The 17590-nt window shown below is 42.1% G+C and overlaps 1 protein-coding gene across 3 annotated transcripts in view; it reads right to left on the bottom strand.

Moving 5' to 3' along the window:
• pigk (phosphatidylinositol glycan anchor biosynthesis, class K) overlaps positions 1 to 16853 on the bottom strand; it is a 151683-nt gene extending 134830 nt beyond the window's left edge. Inside the window, exons 1-5 of one of the 3 annotated variants that reach the window (XM_059983807.1) lie at positions 16706 to 16853; positions 14079 to 14125; positions 6173 to 6226; positions 3121 to 3212; positions 1830 to 1965 (exon numbers count right to left, since the gene is read on the bottom strand). In XM_059983807.1, the coding sequence (XP_059839790.1) occupies positions 1830 to 1965; positions 3121 to 3212; positions 6173 to 6226; positions 14079 to 14125; positions 16706 to 16838 (462 nt within the window). In that variant the 5' untranslated portion in view covers positions 16839 to 16853. Of the gene's footprint in view, positions 1 to 1829; positions 1966 to 3120; positions 3213 to 6172; positions 6227 to 14060; positions 14126 to 16705 lie in introns of all 3 variants that reach the window. The other 2 variants (XM_059983809.1, XM_059983808.1) reach the window with 2 other exon arrangements.
• Positions 16854 to 17590: the final 737 nt, after the last annotated feature.

The following is a 17590-nucleotide window of genomic DNA, read 5'->3' as shown; positions in this document are numbered from 1 at the left end:
CAATTTATAATGATCAATTAACCAACTAACCAGTACATCTTTGTGATGCGGAAGGAAAGTGGAGCATCCAGAGGATACCCACTTGGTCTCAGGGAGAATGTACAAACTCCTTACAGACAGCGCCAGAACTGAACTCCTAACTTCCACACCCCGAGCTATAATAGTGACATACTAACCTCTATGCTACCTTGGCACCCTCAAGTTCAATCACTTTCTGTGTTCTAAAGAGGTGGCATAATATATAGTGGTTAGCACAATACTTTACAGTGCAGGCGACCCAGGTTCAATTCCTCCCATTATTATTAGGCACATGATAAAAGAGGACATAGTCAGCATGTTTTCCTCAAGGGAATATCTTGCCTGATAAATCTGTTCCAATTCTTTGAAGAAATAACAAAGTTAGACAAAGGAGAATCAGTTGATGTTGTGTACTTGGATTTTCAGAAGGCCCTTGACAAGGTGCCACACATGAGGCTGCTTAACAAGCTATGACCCCATGGTATTACAGAAAAGATCCTAGCATGGATAAGACATTGGCTGAATGGCAGGAAGTGAAGAGCAGGAGCCTTTTTTAATTAGCTACCAGTGATAAGTGGTGCTCCACAGTGGTCTGTATAGGCCTAATTCATTTTACATTATATGTTATTGACTTGGATGATGGAATTGATAGATAGATAGATAGATACTTTATTCATCCCCAAGGCGAAATTCAACATTTTTTGTGTCCCATACACTTATTGTAGCAAAACTAATTACATACAGTATTTAACTCAGTATGAATATGATATGCATCTAAAATCACCCTCCCAAAAAGCATTAATAAATAGCTTTTAAAAAGTTCTTAAATAGTTTACTAAAGTGCATTGAGTGGTAACTTAAGCTCATGGCTTTGTTGCAAAGTTTGCAAACAATATGAAGATTGGTGGAGAGGTAGGTAGTTTTGAGGAAGTAGAGAGAATCCAGAAGGACTTAGGAGAATGGGCAAAGAAGTGGCAGATGGAATGCAGTGTCAGGAAGTATATGGTAGAAGAAATGAAAGGGTTGACAATTTTCTAAATGGCGAGAAAATACAAAAAACTGAGGCACAGAAAGACTTGGGAGTCCTTGTGCAGGATTCCCCAAAGGTTAATTTGCAGGTTGAGTCTGTGGTGAGGAAGGCAAATGCAATGTTAGCTTCATTTCAAGAAGACTAAAATATAAAAGCAAGAATGTAATGTTGAGACTTTATAAAGCACTGGTGAAGCCTCACTTGTTGGAGTATTGTGAGCAGTTTTGGGTCCCTTATCTTAGAAAAGATGTGCTGAAACTGAAGAGGTACACAAAAATGATTCCAAGATTGAACAGTTTGTCAAATGCATCAATGGCTCTGGGCCTGTATTCACTAGAATTCAGAAGAATGAGGGGTGATCTCATTGAAATTTATCAAATAGTGAAAGACCTTGATAGAGTGAATGTGAAGGGGATGTTTCCTATGGTGGAAGAATCTAAGACCAGAGGACACAGCCTCAGAATAGACAGGCATCCTTTTATAACAGAGGTGGGGAGGAATTTCTTTAGCCAGAGTACTGAATCTGTGGAAGTCTTTGCCACATGCACTTTATTTAAGGCAGATTATTGATTGGTCAGGGCATGAAGGGATACAGGAAGAAAACAGGAGATCGGGGCTGAGAGGAAAATTGGATCAGCCATGATAGAATGGCGGAGCAGAGTCAGTCAGCCAAATTACCTAATTCTGCTCCCATTTCTTATGGGCTTTTGCCCTCATTAGATGAGGAACACCAGCAACTTTCACTCTGTACACAGCATCACCGTACAATAAGGAATCTAACCTCGTATCCTCGGTAGTCAACCTCCACACTCTCTCCATATACATTCAGCTCCATGTTCCTGTGGCTGAAGATAGTGGCAGGTTTTGGGTTTCTGGGGTTACATGCCATGTCATCAGCGAGCATCAGTACAATGTGACTAAAAGAGAAACAAGTTAGCAACTAGATTCAGTATGCAGCTGATAGTTTGAAATATAGGAGCAAAATCCACCTGCAGTATATACATTCCACCATTGTACATCTTCATTATCATTATGTGCCATGTCATATGAAGTGGGTGATCATGGTCCCAGGACCATGATTGCTCTTCGCAAATTTTTCTACAGAAGTAATTTACCATTGCCTTCCTCCGGGCAGTGTCTTTACAAGATGGGTGACCCCAGCCATCATTAATACTCTTCAGAGATTGTCTGCCTGATGTCAGCAATCGCATAACCAGAACTTGTGATGTACACCAGCTGCTCATATGACCATCTACCACCTGATCCCATGGCTTCACATGCCCCTGGTGGGGGGGGGGGGGGGCGCTAAGTGTGGTGCTACTTTTTGCCCAAGGGTGACCTGCAGGCCAGCAGAGGGAAGGAGCACCTTACACATCCTGTGGTAGAGTCATATCTCCACCCACCACTCAATTATCTACAGCCTCGATTGATGAGCTATGTAAGATCGGAGCAATGCACTGGTGATGACAGCAGAGGCAATGATTTAGATTCACTTTATATGTCACATGTACATTGAAACAGAGTGAAATGCGTCACCACACACAAAAGGTTGGAGGAACTCAGCAGGTCAAACAGCATCTCCTGACCTGCAGAGTTCTTCCAGCATTTTGCATGTTGCCCTGGACTTTCAGCATCTGAAGTATCTCTTGTGCAGTCATTGGTGTCAACAACTAACACAGTCTGAATATGAGCTGGAGGCAGCTGACAAGGGTCGCTATGCTTTCAGCACCAACATTGCCTTCCCACAATTTACCAACCCTAACTCATACGTCATTCAAATGTGGGAGGAAACCAGAGCACCCAAAAGAAAATAGATGCTGGCTGATTTGCTGACTTCCTCCAACATCTGTGTGTGTTACTCCAGATTTCCAGCATCTGCTGTTGCTTGTGTCTCCAAGAATTTTAGGATGATTTCTCCACAATCTCTTTAAAAGCAAGTTCACTCTTTTATTCTTCAATTAAATCTATTACTCTGTAGGTGTTGAAAATGTTTTAAAAGTCCAAGGTTGCAGTACACAATTATAACATAATCAGATCTCTGCATTTCTAGATGGGAGTCCAGCTGTTCTTACCTGTCTGGGATCCCCAATCTCTTGACGCTCCTATAAATTGACAATGTATTGGCAACATGGCGGTAGTTAAACCAGAATCTGGATGTACACACCTTGGGAGCAAGAATCAGAGAAACACAGCAATTAACTGACATCACAGGGGATCCATTGGCATCTGACAAGATGCAAAAACAAAATGTGCTGCAGCAATTTTTTTTCTCTGTCAAACTATCAGCAAGAATTTTATGCAATAAATCATGTTGGCTAGTCTTAAAGTCATGGAACAAAATTCCATACCCTTAAGCCAGCATATTTATGCTATCCAACATTGGGTCTATTACATTCTATGCTGTGGAGAGTCATGCTCATGCAGAGACTTTTTTAATGTTCTAAATACCTCCACCATTTCTTCAAGCAGTGCATTCTAAACTTAGGTGCAAAAATCATCACCTTTTTGAGCCATTTTGTATGACGTTGGCAATTGTGGTCTTCCATTTGTCTTTAATCTAAGAAGTTCTAATAAGCTCCTCAAAACTTCTGCCTGCCCATCCTTTGATGTAAATCATGAATGACATGCACTGTCAACCACGACTTTTTCTTCCATCAATACTTCCTGTTACTGCAAAATTTTTGTGCTTCTTTCCTCAGTACGTCCCAGAAGTTCCCAGAGGTGTAAAAATATTTCCTCAGACCCCCTCTAAACTTATTTGAAGGTATTTATCCTATTTATTCCTCTCTTAAGTCTGCCTTGATTTGGAAGCATTTGCAATTTAACTCACAAAATGTGGAATTGTCCCTTAATTATATTAATCTCTGCTTTGGCATACTTATGGTCTAAATGGTCTCCTCACCTTAAATCTATGCACCTCTGTCATTGGGAAAAGCTTCTTACTTTCTACCCAACTTATACCTCTCATGTTGTATCAGGTCTCCCCTCAGCCTCCACCACTCCATGGAAAACAAACAAATCATCCAGTCTGTCCCCACAACTACAATGTTCCATCCCAGCTAATGATCTGGTGAAGCTGGCCGAGCAGACAAGAGGCAACACAGCATGCTGGCTTCCATCCTTTTTGTTCTAATGTTGTTCCCTAGGTTGAGCCTGTGTTGAGGAAGATGCACACTATAAGATATTAAGCTATGTTGGATCCGACTGTTTAATTCTTAGATTAGACTGTTCAATTATTATTTTCTTTATTTTTTAACTATTAACTATTTTTTAACTATTATCTACTTTAAGTAGTTGTTATATGGATGTAACAATTTAATATGCTCCCTAGTGGTTATATTGGTATGTTTCTAGAAACTTCTCCAGGTACTGTATTAATTGAATAATAGCTTTCTTATTGGTTGACTCGTATCTACAAATTTGAATGGAATTTTCCTTAGCTATGGATATAAAAGAGCTACATCATAAGGCAGTGCATTCTTAGACCTTAGCTTTCCCTTCACTTAGTAGACATCTGTCACTGTCTATCTCAAGTTTCCTTTGTTCCATCAACGTTTAATAAAAATACTGTGAAGCAACAAGTTTTCTGCCTTTTTCCTGACTTCTCAGAGTACCTTGGACTTGAACATCTGAATGCAACAGGTACATACAATCAGGAAATGTTTGCTGTAGCACTGTATATGGCCTCCATTGGTCAAAGTAGATCATGGATGCTGCATGCTAGCTGTCTACATTTATGGTGCAGTGCCATCTGTGGCTGACGAGACCAATGCGAGAATGACAGTCTCTGTTGCAAAGGCCGTATCTATAAGTGGTCTCAGCTCTAGTGGAGCTGCAGTGTTCAGTTTTATAGGCCCGGTTGTCTTATGCCACTTTCAAGATTTTTTTTAAAATGAGTTCTTACAATGTAAGAAAACAAAAAAAAACGATAAAAAAGGTTTATACAGTGCAAAACAAACATATCAAAGTACAATTTGTAACAATTATGCAAAGCACCCATAGTAGAATCGTGTAAAGTTAGTAACCACCCCACCCTCCCACTACACAACTCCAAGCCAACCTTACAATACATAAAAATGTTAATCAGAACTATATCACCACAGAGCTGTACTTATAAAAAAGGTATATTACCTACTACCTAAACTATAATATGTTTACACATCAAAAAAAACCCATAAATCTTAACCGCAAGAAGCTGGAAGTAAGGGATTTAAATGCAAAAGAAAAAAAGGGAGGGAAGTACCCTTAATCTAAACGGGCATTATGAAAATATTCAAGAAAAGGTCCCCACACCTTTTGGAATTTTATATCTGAATTAAGAAGTGAATAATGAATCTTTTCAAAGTTTAAGCAGGACATAATATCTCTAAGCCATTGAGTGTGGGTGGGACAGGCAGCACCTCTCCACCTAAGGACTGCACGTCTGGCCAAAAGAGAGGCAAAAGACAATGTACAATGCTTAGTCGGAGTTAAGTATACGTCAGCTTCTCCCAAAGTACTGAAAAGAGCAATCAGAGGGTTAAGTTCCAAATAGCAATTATGTATGTGAGATAAAGTTTAAAAAAATCAGGATTTCTCCAAGCTAGGACAAGCCCAATACATATGAATAAGAGAGGCCTCGACCCCTTTGCACTTATCACAACAGGGATAAATTTCAGGAATTTTTCATTCCCTGACTTGAGGTGTTGTTCCAGGACACCTCTCCATGGTGGATGGGTGGTTGGTTGGTAGATAGGTAGTTATGTATGTATTAATTTATTTGTTTGCTTGCTTGCGGAATAGGCCCTTTCAGCTTCTCAAGCCACGCCGCCAGCAATCCCAGATATAACCCAAGCCAAATCACGAGACAATTATGACCAATTAATCTACTAACCACTACATCATTGGACTGTGGGTGGAAACCAGAGGATCTGGTGGAAGCCCATGTATTCCACAGATCCCTTATTGAGAACCTCAGGAATCAACTCCAAACTCCAACACCCCAAGCTGTAACACCATCACAACAACCACTGTTTTTTACATCCCACCAAGAAAAACAGAATTTGCCCAGACAAGCGTTCAGTATAGGTTCCATCAAACACTGCCGAGGTACTTGAAGTTTTCTAGTAGTTGATGCAATCTTACCAACACAGCCCAATTGTTTGTGTGGCCACTCTTGAAGAACTGTTTTACTCGAACCTGCAGAAATAAAGTAAATTCAAGTTAGGAAATATTCTAAACTCCATTACAAATGGAAAGCTGAACATAACCTGTAGCTTGTTCGCTTTTGCTTATTTATAAACTCGTTTATTACAATCTATCAATCAGCACAGAAACAGGCCCTTCGGGCCATAATGTCTGTGCCAACCATGGTGCCAATTTAAACTACTCCCATTTGCCTGCATGTAGTCTAATAGAACATAGATTAATAAGTAAACACAACAGATTTTGCAGACGATCACACATGAAAGCCACCACTTTGCTTCATTACAGTGATGTGTGAACATCTAACTATTCAGGAGTGTGGCAGGCATCTGAATTCCCCCTATTAGGCATTTTGTTTTTCCGTCAAGTTCTTCCAAAGGGTTGCGGGGGGTAGGCAGGAGATTGGGTCTGAGAGGGAAATGGTTCTGCCATGATGAACTAGTGGAGCACACTCTGTGGGCCAAATGTCCTAATCCTGCTTCTTTATCTTATAGTCTCATGGTCTAAAATGCTGGAGGAACTTAGCAGGTCAAACAGCATCCATGGAGAGGGATGAACAGTCAATATTTCAGGCCAAAATCCTTTATCATGACTTAAGACAGTATACAAGTTTGCAAGAGCACAGAACCTGAAACGCTCCAAGTAACTTTCACTTAGATCTACATATGGTTCTGAGGTCATTAGATGGGGCAACATGGTAGTGTGGAGATTAGTGCAATGCTTTACAGCGCCAGTTGTAAGATGGCAGTTTAATTCCCACCGATGTATGTAAATAGTTTGTACGACGGTGTTGGTTTCCTCGGGGTGCTCCAGTTTCCTCCAACATTCCAAAGATGTACATTATATATTGGCACCAGAAGTGTAGCGACACTTGTGCACTGCTCAGCTCAATCCTTGCTGATTTGATGCAAATGATTATATTTCACTGTATGTTCTGATGTATCTGTGACTAATAAAACTAATCCTTAAGATCTTAATCTTTATTAAAGACCCAAACTCAGACTTGACTGGGTTCATTCAGCTGGCCTCTGATTGCCAGTCCTCCAAAAAAACTTCAAAACAAGGATTTCTTTAAGAAACTCTTGCATTCATACTGCAGCTGGTGTGAGCTTGAAAAGACCATTCATTCCCCAATGGTAACATAATGTCACCTTGACACTAATAGAGGATCCAGTGAAATCAACAACCATACCCAGAGTTTATAATAAAATGGTACTGAAAGCCAGGTTTTCACTATTCCTTGTCTTTCCCCTCTCTGAAGCTGAACATTCTGTCCTCAGTAAGAACCTCAAGTTTGTCCTGCACCCACACCCTTCCTTGGGAAGGGCTCTCCAGCCGGCACTGATAACTCCTTCTCCTGTCTTCAGCCCCTCCTCCTATCTTCAACCCTCCATCTCTTCCTGGACAACTCCGCTCTGGTCTTCTGCCTGCTCTGGATTTTTTTCATTGCCAACCGCCGAGGCAACATCAACCACCTTGACTTCACCACTCCTCTCTCCAACTCCAACCTCACCCCTTCCAAACGCTCTGCTCTCCACTCTCTCCGCACTAATCCTAACCTCACCATCAAGCCCATGGATAAGGAGGGGTGCTGTAGTAGTCTGGCAGACTGACCTCTACCTTGCTGAGGTCAGACACCTCCTCTTACTTACCCCTCGATCAGGATCCCACTAAGGAGCACCAGGCCATTGTTTCCCACACCATCACCGACTTTATTAACTCTAGTGAGTTAAAAACCTTATTTATTATAGTGAGAACCTTTATTTCAGAGTAAAGAGCTAGGGATAATGGTTCAAGGTAAATAGGCATTATTTTGAACTGACATGATTCCCTGCATAAAGGATTAACCAATTTTTATTATCCTCTAGTATTTGGGAATTTTAAATCTATTGAGGGGAAAATATCAAAGGATGTGGGGATCAAGCAATAAATTGGACGAAATACAGAGCAACACACACAAAACACTGGAGGAACTCAGTGGCTCAGGCAGTATCTATGGAGAGGAATAAACTGTTGAAACCCTTCACCAGGTCTCATCATTAGAACGTTTCAGATCTCAGCCCAAAACTTCAACTGTATATTCCTCTCCATAGATGCTGCCTGACCCACTGAGTTCCTCAGGCATTTTATGTGCATTGCTCCAGATTTCCAGCATCTGCAGAATCTCTTGTGCTAGAATGAAATACAGGGCTGGCCATGATCTTCATGATTGCTAGTGTGGACTCAGATAGGCACATAGCCCTAATATATTCCTCATGTGCTTAACAATAGAATTGCACATCAATGCACTTAAGAGACATGTTTAACAGAACAGAGTTAATGCATGAAACTGACTACTTAAACACTGTCAAATCTATCTGCTTGGAATAAGATCACTATTACAAAACCGGTCTATACTAGCCACTTTAGTCACGTAAACACAAGAAATTCTGCAGATGTTCTTCATCAGGACAAGGGACTTCACATACTGGAAAGAAAATCGAAGAAGTCAAGGTAGAGGGGGGAGGAGTACAAGCTGGCAGATGATGTGAGACTAGGTTAGGGGAAAGGTAGGTGGGTGGGGGAGGGTTTTGAGGTCAGAAGCTGGGAGGTGTTACACGGAATAGGTAAATGACTGGAGAAGGAGGAATCTGATATCTGGTAGGACAAAAGACTGACCATAGGAGAAAGGAGAGGAAATGATGGATGAGAAATAAACATAAATGGAAAAATAGAGGAGGGAGGAGATTTTAATCTTGTAAAATCTTTCAAGCCATAGCAGACAGGCAGCCAAAGGTTCTCTTAAAGAAACAGATTTCAGCTGAGGGGGGAAAGAGGGGTGGGGGGTAGTTTTGTTGAGAGAATTCCAGGTCTCTCCTTATGTGCAAAGATCAGCTACATCAGCTCTTGGTCAGCTCCTACCAAGACTGAGTCAACGAAGCCAAACAGTTCAAATCTCAATGTACGATATCATCAATAAATATACCAAACAAATCCAACAACAAAAAAGACTCTTAAAATAAATCAGGGCCATTGCAGCTAGGGATATCTACGCCTCATCAGTTGGCAAGAAATGAGATTCCGAGTTTAATTTCAGGAGGGGATTTATTTCTCTGATGATCCAATACCTCATTAATAAGGTGGCAATTTGATTAACTCCAGGCAGCTGGGCTCTCTCCAGTAATTACCACCAATTGCTTAAACCTCTAATACAAATCTAATTAGGTTCTTAATAATATAGCTCAAGAACTACATTCCTTAATAAGTGAATTATTTAAAAACTTTTCATCATTGTCCTAATCCTTGGAGCTCCACGATTAAAATACACCCTGGTGGTGCAAGTAATAAGAAGGGGATTGCTAACTGCCTTACACTTAGTTTTCTGAATGCCACACAATTCTCCCATTTTGATTTTATATCCTCCTGTAACCTGGGAAGGAGAAAACATTTCAACAGCAGCTTTTTAAGTCATCAAATGAGTTTTTTTTTAGGTCTTCAAAGTTCAAAGTAAAATTTATTATCAGAATACATACTTGTCACCATTTACAACCCTGAAATTCTTTTTCCTGCAGGCATACTCAGCAAATCTATAGTACAGTATCAGTAAACAGGGTCAATGAAAGAGTAACTGCATAGAAGACAACAAACTGTGCAACTGCGGATATAAATGAATAGCTATAAATAACGAGAGCATGGAAGAATAAGATAGAGTCCTTAAAGCGAGATCATTGGTTGTGGGAACATCTCAATAGATGTGCTGTTATCCTCTTTTGCTCAGGGCCCTGATAGTTGAGGGTTGTAACTGTTCAAAAACCTGGTGGTTCAAGTCCTAGGGCACTTGTATCTTCTACCTGATGGCAGCAGTGAAAAAGTGCATGGCTTGGGTGGTGAGGATTGTTGATGATAGATGTGCTTTTCTATGGCAACATTTCATGTAGATGTGCTCAATGGTTGGGAGGGTTTACCCATAAGGTACTAGGCCAAAGCCACTATCTTTAGTAGGATTTTCCTCTCAAAGGCATTGGTGTTCCCAAACCAGGCTGGAATGCAGTCCGTCAGCACACGTTCCGCTACACAACTATGGAAGTTTCAAGGTTTTTAATGACATGCCAGATCTCTGCAGTCTCCTGAGGAAATAGAGGCCCTGTCATGTTTTCTTTGCGAAATATTTATATGATGGGTCCAGGACAGGTCCTCTGAGATAGTGACACCCAGGAATTTAAAGTTACTGACCCTCTCCACCTGTGATCCTCTGATTATTACTGGCTCATTGACCTCTGGTTTCCCTCGCTTGATGTCTACAATCATTTCTTTGGTCTTGCTTACATTGAGTTGTTAGGACAGCATGCAGCCAAATTTTCAATCCCCCTCCTATATGCTGATTCAACACAACCTTTAACGTGGCCCACAACAGTGGTGCCCTCAGCGAACTTCAACTCTGATCTTCTAAATATTTCCTATCCATGTACTCATCAAAAATGCTGGAAGAACTTGGCAAGTCAGGCAGTATCTATGGAGAGGAATGAACAGTCAATGTTCTGAGCCAAGACCCTTCGTCAGGACTAGGAAGGAAGATGCAAGAAGAAGGAGAAGAAAGAATACAAGCTGGTAGGTGATGGGTGAAGCTGGGTGAAGGGGAAAGGTAGGTAGGAGGTTGGGGGAGGGAGGGAGGGACAATGAAGTGAGAACCTGTGAGGTGAGAGGTGGAAAAGATAAAGGGTGAAGAAGGAATCAGATTAGAGAGGACAGGAGAAAGGGAAGGAGGAAAGGCACACAACAGAGGTGATAGGCATGTGAGAAGAGAAAGGGTAAGAAGGGAGTCAAACTTCAGAATGGAAAAAGAGAAGGGGGGGGCGAGTGAAATTACTGGAATTTAGAGAAACTGATGTTCATGCAATCAGGTTGGAGATGACCCAAACAAAGCATGGGGTGTTGCTTCTCCAACCTGAGAGTGGCCTCATCAGGTCTCGGCCCGAAGTGTCGACTCTTTATCCCTCTCCATAGTTGTCTGACTTGCTGAGTTCCTTCAGCATGTTGTGAGTGTTACTCTAGATTTCCAGCTTCTGCAGAATCTCTTGTGTTCATGTACCTAACCAACAGTCTTTTAGTTATTATATCTGACTTAACCACTTCCTCGGACACCTCATTCCACATACCTACCACCCTGTGTAAAATAAATGCTATTTATTATTGTCACATACAGTGAAAAGCTTGTCTTGCATACTCTTCATATCATTAAAACATTGCACAATGCATTAAGCCAGAATCAGGTAAAATTAACAATGCAATAGTGTAGCGGTTAGTGCAACACTATTACTGCTCAGGGTGTTCTGGCGTTCAATTCTGGTACCATTCTGTAAGAAGTCTCTCTGTAGAATGCGTGGGAATTCTCCAGGTCCACGGTCTCCTCCCACAGTCCAAAGACGTACCAGATAGGTTAACTGGCCATTATAAAAATTATTAGGTTAGGGTTAATCAGATTTATGGGGCTTTCTGGGGCAGGTGACTCAAAGGGCCTACTCCTCCACCCTGTATTACTAAATAAATAGATAGATAAATAAAGTGTAAAATCTACAAAGATAGTGCAGTGCAGGTAAATGATAAAGTGCATGTTCAATAACTTTGAAGCTGAAACAGAGACTGTCACCAGCTCATGTTAGATACACAGCACAGCCACTTCTACAATGTCTTTTCAAACATTCCCTAGCCGGGACGAGTAGTATTGGTGAGAATCTGAACAGACAGTTTGCTACACAGCTCCCTCAGATACTCCCTAGGCAGACAAAGCATATACAGGTAAAACACACATGCTCTCTTCTCATTGCTACATCAAGGAGGTGGTACTGGAGCCTGAAGACACACATTCATTGTTTCGAGAATGGTTTCTTCTCATCCACAAGATCTCTGAATGGACAAAGAACCCGCGAACACAGCCTCACTTTTTTTTTGCTCTCTTTTTGCACTACATATTTAATATATTTTTGATATATTTCTTATTGTAATTTAAAGGTTTTTGTTATGCATTGCAATGTCTGGCTGCTGCAAGACAACAAATGTCATATCATATGCCAGTGATATTGAATCTGATTCTGATCCCTTAAGGCCAACGTTTCCCAGGGCAGGTTCAGCATGGGTTAAATATTGATTACATCTGCCCTTGACAATAACATGCTTCCTACTTTCTCCTCTAACAACAAGGGAATCATTATGTACTAACAGAACCTTTCATCGGAGTAGGCATAAAAAGAGAAGTACAAAATATAGATGTCAAATGAAAATGAAAGTTTTGAAAAATTGCCTGTCACAGTCTGTGTAATTACATTGTCGTCAGTACATAATTTGTTGCCTCAATCTGCAGCTGGTTTTCACATGACACAATCATTAACTAAAAGAAAACAAGTATGGATTCAGTTCATTATCATTGAATCACACAGCACAAGAGGCCTTTTAACCTGTCGTGCTTATGCGGCTCTTAGTTTTCTAATTCACTGTTGAAAATTATCACTGAATCTACTTCCCGCACCCTTTCAAACAATGCATTACAGATAACAATCTACTGTGACAAAATAAATTACCCACTTCCTTCTCCTACTTTGCCAATTAACTACAATCTGTGTTGTCTGTGCCAGCTGAAAGAAAAGCATACAAACGGTGGTGGATACAGCCCAGTCCACCACAGGCAAAGTCTTCCCCAGCAGTGAGGAAATCTACAAGGAGTGCAACAAGAAAGCAGCATCCATCATCAAGACCCACTCACCATCCAGTCCATGCTCTCTTCTCACTGCTGCCATCAGGAAGGAGGTAAAGAAGTCTTTGATTCTAATCTACAAAGTTCAGGAATAATTATTACCTTACAACCATAAGGCTCCAGAACCAGCATGGATAACTTCACTCATCTCAACTCTAAATTGACTCCACAACCTACAGACTCACTTTCAAAGACTCTACAACTTACATTCTCAGTATTGCTCATTTTATTTCCACGATTGATCTTCTTTTGCACATTGATTATTAGTCAGTATTTGTGTGTGGTTTTTCATTGATTTCATTGTATTTCTTTGTTCTACTGTGAATGCCAGTGTTACAAATGTGCCACAACTCTGAGGGGCCGAAGGGTACAAAGTCGCCCCCTCCTTTTTGAGAATCGCAAGATCGCTATTAATTTGGGTCTGGGACCCAGGGAATGAGAGAGAATACACAAGGTAGGGGGAATGCCTCCTAACAAAAGCGGGACGGAACCATTGATTACTGCCATTATCTCTTGGAGATGGAATTGTGTATTGAGTACTGTACTATTCATTGAAGCCCTCAGGGGACGACCAGAGTGGGCTGGTTGAGGGACTGCATCATCCCAACCTGATTGACATCTGAGACCCCGTGGGTAAGGATAAAAGAGGGTCTGGGGAACAACCCCTTTAGACGCACCAGGAGAAACGCTGGAAAGCCAGTGACAGCGTTTTATAGCGAATGCCGGTGAGGGCCCGTGTGCGTCCTCCCTTGCCAGGGCAGCGGGCTCATCATGGAAGAACGGTTTAGCTAAAGGAGAGGCCACAAGTGAACGGCCACACCAACTGGACTTCTGACGGATCGAAATCATAAAAAAGGAAAGCCGGCAAGTTTCTAAAAATCTCTCTCTCTCCAACCGAAAGGGGGCAGCCTGAATGAACTGAGTAACTTTTATATTTCCATCGGACAATACATTATCCCCAGACAATGATAGAGCTATTTCTTATTGATTATTATTATACTCGCACTTTTAGATTTAGTATTGACGACGTATATTATCTGTATGTTTGCAATGATATTATTTTTGTGTATTTTTACTAATAAATACTGTTAAAAATAGTACCATCAGACTTCAACGGACCTCTCTATCTTTGCTGGTATGTGACCCAGTTACGGGGTTCGTAACACCTATAAGAAAATAAATCGAGGTAGTATATGATGGTGCATACACTCAGAGGCCACTTTATTAGGTACACCTGCTTATTAATACAAATATCTAATCAGCCAATCATGTGGCAGCAACTCAATGCATAAAAGCATTCAAGAGGTTCAGCTGTTGTTCAGACCAAATATCAGAATGGGAAGGAAATGTGATCCAAGTGAAATAGACCATAAGATGATTGTTGGGGTCAGATGGGGGTGCTTTGAATATCTCTGAACTGCTGATCTCCTGGGATTTTCACGCACAACAGTCTCTAAAGTTTACAGAGAATGGTGCAAGGCAACAAACACTACATGCAATAAGCGATGGTTCTGTGGACCTTGTAAATGAGAAAGGTCAGAGAAAAACAGCCAGATTCATGCCAACAGAAAAAGTGACAGCAACCACACGTTACAGCAGTGATGTGTTGAACAGCTTCTCTGAATGCACAACATATTGAACCTTGAAGTGGATCTGCTACAGCAGCCAGAACACCATGAACATAAATTCAGTGGCCAGTTTATTAAGTACAGAGGTGCGGCCACTGAGTGTAGGTACTTAGATAACAAATTTACTTTAACTTTGATTCAGTTGGTAACAATTCCATTTCAGACAGAAGGTTGCAGTTCAAGTCCCACATCAGGGTCATGACCAGAAAAATCAAGGCCAACTTTCCAGTTCATTCCTGAAGGAATTCAACACTGTCCTGACAGCAAACCTGCTTCAGTTCTCTAAGATAAAGACAGAAGATTTCTTGGCAATGCACACAAAAAGCTGGAGGAACTCAGCAGTTCAGGCAGCATCTTCTGCAGGATCATCACCTTGTGGTGGAACAGCTTGCGAGTTTCTGAGATCCCGAGAGTGATGCTCTCTTGGTGCTTAGCTCCTGGTAGGGTCACCCATGGTGGCAGGGTCAAGGGGGAGGTTCCAGACAAAGAATGAACCGACCAAAGCCTGAACAGTGGAGCTGGTGGACACAGCACCGCAGCAGTGAAGGTGGTGCAGTACTGAAGGATGCCACTGCGTCCTAACCCCAATCTGTCAAGGACTGTGTGGTGACTATCTAACCTCCCCATGTTAAAACAAACTCATGCACAGGTGTTCTGAATTAAGGGAATCCACCCTATCATCTTGGATTCTGTTGATCCTAGATCAGCCCCTACAGTCACCTGAGGACCCACCAATGGACAATCCCTTAGAAGAACATCATGCTCAACTTGAGTGATCACACTACTATGGAAAGGCTGACGCTCAGGGCCTTCCCTCCATGGATTTCGTTTACACTTCTTGCTGTCTTGATGCCAGTCAGCCAACCCTGATGAAGCATCCTGGCCCAAAACATTGACTGTTTCGTCCTCTCTATAGATGCTGCGGAGTTTCTCCAGTATGTTGTGTGCGTTGCTCTGGATTTCAAGCATCTGCATCATCTCTTCTGTTTAAGATTTTGTAGCACCATTTTGAGCAGGGCATCTCCACCTGGGTAATATATTCTCTTTACTTAAAATCACTCAACAGATTGGGAGAAGGGGAGAAAGTTATGGTAATGGGAATGCCCTGAGGAAGGGAGCTTGGTGACTGGAGAGGAAGACTCATTTTGGTCCATGACAACCCAAGATTGCCATCTTAAATTAGTCCCATTTGGCCCAAATCCATCTGAACCTTTCCTATCCATGTACCTGTCCAAGCACCTGTTACTGTATGTTACCCAACCACTTCTTCTGGCAGTCCATTCCATACATGTACCATTCTTTGGGTGAAAAAGTTCCCCCTCAAGTTCCTATTAAATCTTTCTCCCCCACCTTAAGCCTGTGCCCTTACCCTTCTTGATTCCCCAATCCTGGGGAAAAGACTGTGTACTGACCCCATCAATGCCCCTCATAATTTTATACACATCAAGATTACCCATATAAACATCCTCAATGCTCCACTGAATAAAATCCAAACCTACTCAACCTCTCTCCATAACCACAAATCCAGGCAACATAATTGTATATCTCCTCTGCACTCATTTTGTCCAATAGCATTTTTTTCTACAGGGTGAACAAAACTGAAGCCAGTATTCCAAATGCAGCCTCACCAACCTCTTGTACAACTGCATTACAATATCCAACTTCCACATTCAACGTTCCGAATGATGGCCAGCGTTGCAGAAAGTGGCAAGCTGGCCTTCTTCAGTCAGAACCAAAGTCTGGGTCGGTTAGAGGGGAAGGGCTGAGGAGTGTCTTCAGAGAGGGGATCAGAGGAGAGCGGGGGAAGTATGCGGTGCGAATGAGGGACGCAGGTGCGCGAGGGGGAGTTCGGGCATTGCGAAGGAGGGGAAGGGATGTCGGTGGGACAGGGAGGGATCAGGGAGAAGGCCGAGTGCGACGGAGAGGGTCCTGTATGAGAACGGACGAGGTCCAAAGGAAGACTGGGGAAGAGGTGTCTGTGGCAGAATCAATGAAATCCAGGTTCCCCAGTTCCTGGTCCTCGGTAATTCAGACTGAGGTCGATTTTCCCGGCCACACTCCTAGCTCATTAACCCTCGGATCACAACCAAACTTCCGGCACAGCTCCGCGCTCATTACCTGCGCCTCCTGAGAGCCATCGCAGCAGATCTGTGTGGCCAATATAAACGCCAAAGCACACAAGCCGAAAGGCAGCTTCCCACCGGCTCCAGAGGCCGCCATGTTCACGGGAAGTACTTCCGTCACGCAGCATCCGGCCGGGTTCAGTGCCTCAAACGTTGGTTCCGCGCTGACCGTTTATATTTTCGTCTCTTAAAATGTGAGAGTAACTGAGCAGGTCAGGCAGCAGTTATGAAGGAAATAAACACTCCTGATTTAGGGCCGCGGTCTGAAACGTCGACTATTCATTTTCCTCTATAGATGTTGCCTGAGTTTCTCCAACATTCTGTGTGTGTTACTCTGCATTTCCCGCAGCTGCTTACGACCTTCAGTGGGTGTTGCTCAGGACTTTCAGCATCTACAGAATCTCTTGTGTCGTTTCATTCACTATCATTTCTCTCTACTAATTTTCTATTGCAATAGTTTGTAAATAAAACATCGCTGATTCTAAGTTTGTAAGTTTTAAATTGCATGAAATTGTACAGTTTTGGTCACCCACCTACAGGAAAGATACCGATAAGATTGAAAGAGTGCAGAGAATTACAAAGATGCTGCTGGGACTTGAGAACCTGAGTTATAGGGAAAGGGTGAATAGGTTAGGACTTCATTTCCCTAGAACATAGAAGATTGAGGGTAGGTTTGATAAGGTATATAAAATTGTGAGGGGAATTGATAGGGTAAATGCAAGCAGGCGTTATCCAGTGAGATTGGGTGAAACTAGAAATAGGTCTTAAGTGTGAAAGGTGAAATGTTAGGGGGAACCTGAGGGGGTGTGAGAGCAGCCAGTGGTGTATGTGGTTTTGATTACAACATTTAAGAGAAGTTTGGACATGTACATGGATGGAC

Source organism: Hypanus sabinus, chromosome 11, assembly GCF_030144855.1.
Source record: "Hypanus sabinus isolate sHypSab1 chromosome 11, sHypSab1.hap1, whole genome shotgun sequence".
Lineage (NCBI taxonomy): Eukaryota > Metazoa > Chordata > Chondrichthyes > Myliobatiformes > Dasyatidae > Hypanus > Hypanus sabinus.
The sequence above is the reverse complement of the archived record's forward strand: the minus strand, read 5'-3'. Positions and strand labels throughout refer to the sequence as shown.